This window comes from Lissotriton vulgaris, chromosome 1_1, assembly GCF_964263255.1.
Source record: "Lissotriton vulgaris chromosome 1_1, aLisVul1.2, whole genome shotgun sequence".
NCBI lineage: Eukaryota > Metazoa > Chordata > Amphibia > Caudata > Salamandridae > Lissotriton > Lissotriton vulgaris.
In genome coordinates, this window is record NC_141685.1 from 1907750002 (window position 1) to 1907757766 (window position 7765).

Genomic DNA, 7765 nt, shown 5'->3' on the forward strand with positions numbered 1-7765 from the left:
ATAACCATTGCAGCCCGCCCTATAGAAAACCGCACATAAATATGCTCTCGTCAGATTTCATGGCTGAAAACACTTCAGAAGGCAAAACGTACACCATAAAAACACTAATGTTATATTTGGATCTGAATAGTAGTCCAAACAATCAGAAATTTCTCCTCTGAAAAGAATCGGATAAATCATCATGGCGGAGAAAGTGGTACATAAAGGCGTGCAAGCAGAGGCGGTGTGGAGAATGAAACAGAGCGTGTGGCCAGATCCGGCCTGCAGCGGGACGTTGTGTAACGTGTCTCCGGCGCAGTGAACTTTCAGCTAGGGAGGAGGGAGGGGGTGGCGGGTAAGAGCTGCTGGTGCCCGGGGTGACTCTGCCCCTCCTCCTCCTTCCTTCCTTCCTGTGATCCGAAGAGAGGAAATTCCTTTCTGGTTTTTTTTTTGTGAATGACAAACTCATTACCGATTCATTCAACACAACCTGTTCCAGCCAGCTCCGTCGCCACGGCAACGCCTCAATGGGTAACCTTCTGCTTTGCTCAACCAATCACAGCGCACAAGGAGCACAACGTCCTGATTGGTTGAACTGACAGAAGGTTACCCATTGAGGCGCTCTCTGCGTGTCTCCATTGAAGCCGGAGCTGCCACCGGAGTTTCCCTGAAGCTGAAGGCCCCTGGAGTACCGCTGGTGCATAACAAAAGCAGGCCTGCGCCCGAGGAGACAGACGGGAGCGCTAAGCACGAGGAAGAAGGGGACTCGCAGGCAGGGCGCGAGCCATTGAGAACCCCCTCCCAGTTGCAGGCAGCCGGCAGACTGGTAATTGGATTTGAGTTGTCTGGAAGGAAAGAAGAGAAAGTCGGACGTCTCCGCGGATCGGGATTTGCGAGACTTGCTGTGGAAAACGGGTGGTCTCGTGGCATGAAGTGATCTCGGAAGTCTGGCTGATCAGGGAGAGAAGCAGAACTGTTGCGCGCCAGTGGGTGCAACAAGCCAACAAAGCCTCCTTGCTCAGGGACCAGAGGGCCCAGGCCAAAAAAAACATCCCGTCCGAGAGAACTACAGACGGAAGGCCTCCACCCCGCAGCCGACGAAAACACAGATCTGTGCACATGCCTTAAAGGAGTAGAACCGAGACAATATATTTATTTCACTCTTGAGATCACAACTGATCCAGAACTGAGCGCTGCAGAGTGAAGACCACACGCGAGCACCTCTGAGAGAAACCTCTGCACTGCACGATCACAATTGCTTCCAAGAAAACATCAAAGCTCCCCTGGACGTGCACCCTCCTAAACCTTCAAAAGAGGACCTGTGGACCTCCATCAGCCGTGACGAGGCCCGTCCTCCCCGCCAGCGGCCCTCCTGCCTGCCGCTGAGTGGGAGCAGCGCGCACATGCCACAGTAGCCGTGCTCTGCAGCCCGCGCCAACCGCCCGCCCGCCGCCCTTTCCCCATGCTAGAGAAGTTGCGCCCGTCCGGCATGACGAGCTGCCGCGGCTGCGGCAAGACGGCGGCCTGGCTGAAGGAGCAGATGGAGCAGGGCAGCGAGCGGCTGCTGCTCATGGACTGCCGGCCGCAGGAGCTCTACGAGTCCTCGCACATCGAGGCGGCGCTCAGCGTGGCCCTGCCGGGCCTCATGCTGCGGCGCCTGAGGGGCGGCAAGCTGCCGCTGCGGGCGCTCTTCCCCCGCGCCGAGGACCGCGACCGCTTCGGCCGGCGCTGCCGCACCGACACCGTGCTGCTCTACGACGAGGGCAGCGACTGCAACCAGAACGGCGGCGGCCCCGGAGACAGCGTGCTGGGGCTGCTGATGGAGCGGCTGAAGGACGAAGGCTGCAGGGCCTTCTTCTTGGAGGGTAAGAGCGCGCGCCACTGCCTGGGCCCTCGGGGGAATGTGCATTACTGAGTACCAGGGGAGGGGGCTGGGGAACCCAGGGACACTCGTTTGGCGACGTTTTGCCTTGGAAAGCATGCATGTGCTCCTGGGATGTGTCCTTGTGTAATGTCACTGGTGCTTATGTAAAGCGCGCCAATACCTTCGGATCGGCGCTATATTAAAACATGCATTTAAACATGTGTAGGCGTCTCAGGTGAATAACTGTGATGACGATAACGCGTTCAAGAAAGGGTCTTAACTGATCTCGCCAGCCGTGTTTAGGTCAGTGGTTTGAGTCGCCCACTGTCATCTATGCATTAACTATGTATTAGACAACCCCTGAAAAAGACATGTTGACCTTTTAAGGACCCTTCCCAGCCCTAATTTCTTTCCGGGTGGGTGGAGATGTGTGGCCAAAATCTACTTTAGAGAATACATCGTCAAAGCGTGTTTTATTTTCGTGCACAAAATGGCGTTTGATATTATTGGGCCATCGGTACATCTTCCAAGCGGGGAAATGCGATTCTCAGGTGCGAGACTCCATTAAAATCAGTTGGGCACGTTAATTAAAGTGTGAAGCTGACACTGTGCGGCACACATGCGCTGTACCGTAAACCAGAATGACGCCTTTCCTATGTTGATTCATTATCTTACCTTGACAAGATTACCTCCTCCAGCTCACTAGGTGTTCTTTCTTGTTGGCAGTGACGACCACCATTTAAAACACGGGTTTAAAACACCCGAACTTCCGCCCACACATTCCCCTCTGGTGTGTTTCTAAGTGTTTAGGTTGGTCTCAAAATAGTTGTGTTTATGTGCCGTGCAGCAGTGGTGTTTAACGGCACTGTTTACAATGTATTTCTAGAAAATATTAGCGAGCCATCATGGCCTTGCTGTTTTCGTATGCAACAAATCACACGAACCTCGCACCTTCCTCTGGAAAAGGGGGGGTTTGCGCACGTCTCCCATCAGCATCGGATCTCTCTCTCTTTTTTTGTATCCAGTCAGTTAACCTTTTGTTTTCAGGCCTTGATACCTCGCTTCTGGCAGTACTTCGTCGAATCTTGAGATCACAGTAGTAGTTACTAGGCCAAGATGTTTGTGTCGAGCAGTTCCCAGTGGATGGCTCCGCCATACCTGCTCGGTTTGCAGGCCGTAGGTGTAACCTTAACTCGCAAACAACTTCTCACAGGGCGCTTCCTGCTCCTGCCTGGGGCGCCCGGAATACATTACACGTTCTCTGCATGGGTTGGGCCTCCTCCTTTGATGTACTGTACGTGGCACATTAGGCATTGTGACTTCCTCTTAAACACCAGGTCCTTTCATAAATGCCGCAAGCTGGTGGGTGAATGTCATGTGGCGCATGAGAAACAGAGCTGAACTGCTAAATGCTTGCAACATTTGTGGCATGGTGTATCATAAATAACCATTTCTATCTATAGGTACTCATTTGATGTATATCTCTGCCCCAGATGTTTGCATTTGCTCCTCCTGGTGCAATAGGAATATAAAGTGTTGGGAAGTGAAACGTTTGATTCCTGTGTTATGCGATAAAGTCAATGTGCATAATACAAATGGCAGACGTACTCGCCCCCAAGTGTCGGACAGCACAACTGGGGGGTAGCTATGTATGGTTCAGAAGTGTGTGCGTGGCCAGCTCGACCAGAGTTTATCATCGCGTTGAAAGAGTTCTGACCAGCATCTTTGTTTTTTTTGTCTTTGCAGGAGGCTTCAACAAGTTCCAGGCCGAGTTCCCAGTCCACTGCGAGACCAACCTGGATTCGAGCTCGTGCAGCAGCGGCGGCTCCTCTCCGCCCGTGCTGGGCCTGGGCGGCCTCCGCATCAGCTCCGACTCGTCGTCGGACATCGAGTCGGACGTCGACCGCGACCCCATCAGCGCCACGGACTCTGAGGGCAGTCCGCTGTCCAACCCGCAGCCCTCCTTCCCCGTGGAGATCCTGCCGCACCTGTACCTGGGCTGCGCCAAGGACTCCACCAACCTCGACATCCTGGAGGAGTACGGCATCAAGTACATCCTGAACGTCACCCCCAACCTGCCCAACCTCTTCGAGAACGCCGGCGAGTTCAGATACAAGCAGATCCCCATCTCGGACCACTGGAGCCAGAACCTCTCGCAGTTCTTCCCCGACGCCATTTCTTTCATAGGTAGGTACCACACACACACTCCATGCACGAGTTCTAGCTAGTTTGGTGAGCTTGTCCTAGTGTTCATTCACCGGGTTCCTTCTTCCATTGATGTGTAGACATTTTTGAACCCTCCTGAGAGCAGGGCGAACTTCAGGTGCAGGGCGAAGGGAGTACGAGGTCAGCAATGCGCGTATTGATGGTAGCAGTAGAACTAGTGCGCATAAGTCTGAACATATTTAAAATAAGAAACGTGGATGGAATCGTTTCTCACTCAAATTCCATAGGCGAGGGTCCATTTCACTGCAATGGTGTAGTCTGGGGGAAGTAGAAAAATCATAGCCAGTTAGTGTAGAAGATGAATGCCACGAGTCTCAGCCGGGCTTTGGACACTAAATGAAATAGCCACCTCTATGATAAACATGTTCGCTGGCATAAGGGTCAGCGAGAGAAGGCCATGTTGATGCAGCAGCAGGTTCCATCAGAAAGGCATCGAGAAAGGAGGCAGTAGAGCGGGGAGGTGAAGAATTTAGAATCTCAAGGCTGTACCTCACTGTGTACGGCCTATCCTATGAAAGAGACGTCCAGATTTACGTTTTACCTGGCTTGGAGTCTTACTGAATCTCACCTGCCCGCTACCATTCTGGAGCTTAGGTGAGAAGTAGTTGTTGCGACCTGTTTCAATTTGTACACAGGGGAGAGGGTAGTGGTTTATTTGATAGAAATGGCTTGGGCGTTTGGAGAATTTGAAGAAATGCATCTAGGCCAGCAACAAGCCAGTGTTTTCGCCCACATCGTGAGAAATGAGTAGTTTTTCGCAAGCGCAAAACAATCTGATTTGTGCCACTGCAGTACCGTAGTAGTTAGTTGATAAACCCCAACTGTTAACCTGATCCAAATGCTGCACCCCCGCCGCGTGAACTCTGATCCCGGTAACAGGGAGCTGGGTGGGTAATCTGAGCACTGCAGGGGACATTTTGTCTGCAAACCGCAGAGAAACTAATCTGCGGCCATTGTCATGCTTTTCCTCTTACAAAGGATCCCATTTTCAAGCAATGTTGACATCCTGTTCCCTTTAATGGCCCGTCCCTTGTGACTGCCCTCTTTCTTGTAAAGTGCCTGAATGTGGCCATTGTTAACGTTACAAGGGCTGGGGAATAATTTAATAGTTCTGCAGCTTGCCAGTTTGCAGAAAAAACATCCAGTTTAACGCTAGTGCTAAGCCTATTTCTGGGCGCTCAGTTTGCCATGTTATAGACTTGAAGATGCCTATTGCAGTCAAAGAGATACATTTGATGTTATGTTAAAATTGTGGAAGTTTGCATTTGTTTACTCTCCGGCTCATTGTTTTTCCTGGTTTCTCTCTTTCAGACGAAGCTCGGGGCAAAAGCTGCGGTGTGCTGGTGCACTGCTTGGCCGGGATCAGCCGCTCGGTGACGGTCACAGTGGCCTACCTTATGCAAAGCTTAAACTTGTCCATGAACGATGCGTACGATATTGTCAGAATGAAGAAATCCAACATCTCCCCAAACTTTAACTTCTTGGGGCAACTCAAGGACTTTGAGAAGACCCTGGGCCTGAGTAGCCCGTGCGACAATCACGTGCCCGCCCAGCAGCTTTACTTCACTACGCCTGCCAACCAAAATGTCTTCCAGGTGGATTCCCTGCAGTCCACGTGAGCTGCAGCCCCCCCAGTACCACACGGTTGATCATTCCCAAAGCAAGCTTCTCTTTGCGGCTGTCAAAGGTTTTGTCCGGATTACGGAACTAGTGCACCCAGTCCAATCTGTGGGACAAAAAGAAGGTTATTCATGCGTGAAATTAGTCGTTGGATGAGGGAAGGCAAGAGTTCTCCCTCAGCGTTTGGAGGCTCGCAAGGTGGTCCTTGTGATCGATCGATCGCTCGCTGCTTACTTGGTGGAGTGGGACTTGGCAATCCAAAAAAAAAAGCAGGTGAACCTGGTCGTACATTACGCCATGTATCCGCCGACTGGAAAGTTACCACTGCCTTCATATAGACAAATTGTGGCTATAAGTGTCTTCAGTGAAGACTGGTTTGCGATTGCAGCTCTGCATATCCGGTGTTTCTGTTCACGGAACAGTTGCAGTATTGCGTTTGTAAAATCTTTACCCTTATTAACGTCTTGCATTGTATCTTGCTGAAAGCCACTTGCGTTTTATTCAAATATTGCATTTTGTAATTTTGCTCCTTTGTACAGATAATGCGCCAGTCCTTCATTTAACTTTTGTCCTACTTTTTTTCCTCTCTCAAAGCAAGCACTTGTGAAATTTCTACTTCTCTTTAATTTTGGCCGATGTAGTTTCCAAATTTGGCTAAGCCTTTGTAAATGCAGTATTTTATTTTGGGAAGGGATTTGAATATTTTGTATTGGCGCACATAACATTCGTAGTTTTCCCTCTTGTGCATACCTTTCAGGGAGCCTCGCCATAAATGCAATATGACATAATTCTATTTTTATTAAAACAAAAACTGGAAGTATGTGCGAGCATGTGTACTCCAATGTATGCTTGTGAAAAGCAGCGGGTGTTTGTCTACTTGGGGAAGAGCTATGCGTCTCCTGTTTATGGTGTCAGTTTTCGGATGAAATTTATTATTGTAAATCCTTAAATTATTATTAAATAATTATTTTGGCTATGGAGAAGACTTGTGTGTGTTTTAAGCATGCCGTTTCCTCACTAAGCGCTTTGGAGCCTTAATACTGCTATGAAGCACTAAGTAAGCCCTCCAGTACAAAGAACTCCGACCACTCTACGGATATGGCGGTTTCCGCAGCTAAGTGTGGGCGATCTTGCGGGTTTTGTTTACCATGGGAGCATCGCAAGTAGCTGGCTCTGCCGGGGAATCCACACCCTTAACGAGTCAGCCTCATTAGTGTATATTTTCTAAAAAGTGAATTCCTCTAATGACATTTTTTTTTCAGTACCTCATTTCCAAACCACATAATGGGATTTATTTCGGGTATGGACTTTGTACAGTGGGGCTTTCTAAATCCGTCTCTAAAAGCCCACTACTTCACCTTAGACCCAACAGTGCATTGCTTTTAACACGTTTCACTTTGGTTAAAGTTACCGAACTTTTATCACAGGTGCCGTGACGTCACATCTGTCTGATTACCAAAGTGACCGTGACCTGCCTGGTAGGTTACTCCAGTAACCGGCACAGTGTCAAAGCCGTATGGGTTTGAGGCCAGAAGTGTTTGTAAATCACTTTTATGTAGGGCATGCCAGAGAGCTGTGCCAGTACAACGGAGCTATTGCTGTTTTTCAATGTTAAAAGCTGCCCAGATTACACCCGAGCCCTCTGAAACACAGTAACCACCAGGGCTCGATTTAAGGAATTTGCTGTTGATATGAAGGAAGTGCTCGTCTGGCATACTTGTAAACGTTTATTAACTTGTAGTCCACTGCACAGTTGTTTTGAAGGTCACTTCCCTGCCCCCCATTTAAATGCACTGTGTGCTTGGGAACACTGACGCAGAGCAATCGGTGATTAGCAAAACACACTTTGTACACTTGGCATCTAAAAAAGTGAACCCACAAAGTATTATCAGGACCCAGGTAAAGCCTTTCCACTTGTGTAATGGCGCGCAGTGTAAACTACGGAAGCCGGCTGCAGCTAAACTTGATTTTTGCTAATCCAGCACTGGACGCTTTCCGCCCCTGGCATCCCGTGAGCTTCTGCAGTTCAAAGTGGGGGATTTGCAAGCGGCTCCAGCAATTTCCTGTCCAGCTGCA

At 49.8% G+C, this 7765-nt stretch overlaps 1 protein-coding gene across 1 annotated transcript; it reads left to right on the forward strand.

Annotated features, from left to right (window-relative positions):
- The first annotated feature begins 587 nt into the window (after positions 1-587).
- Positions 588-6667, forward strand: DUSP6 (dual specificity phosphatase 6). The gene is made up of 3 exons (XM_086919536.1): positions 588-1844; positions 3590-4030; positions 5381-6667. The coding sequence occupies exons 1-3, from the start codon at positions 1442-1444 to the stop codon at positions 5686-5688; spliced, it is 1152 nt and encodes a 383-aa protein (XP_086775662.1). The 5' UTR covers positions 588-1441; the 3' UTR covers positions 5689-6667.
- The last annotated feature ends 1098 nt before the right edge of the window (positions 6668-7765 follow it).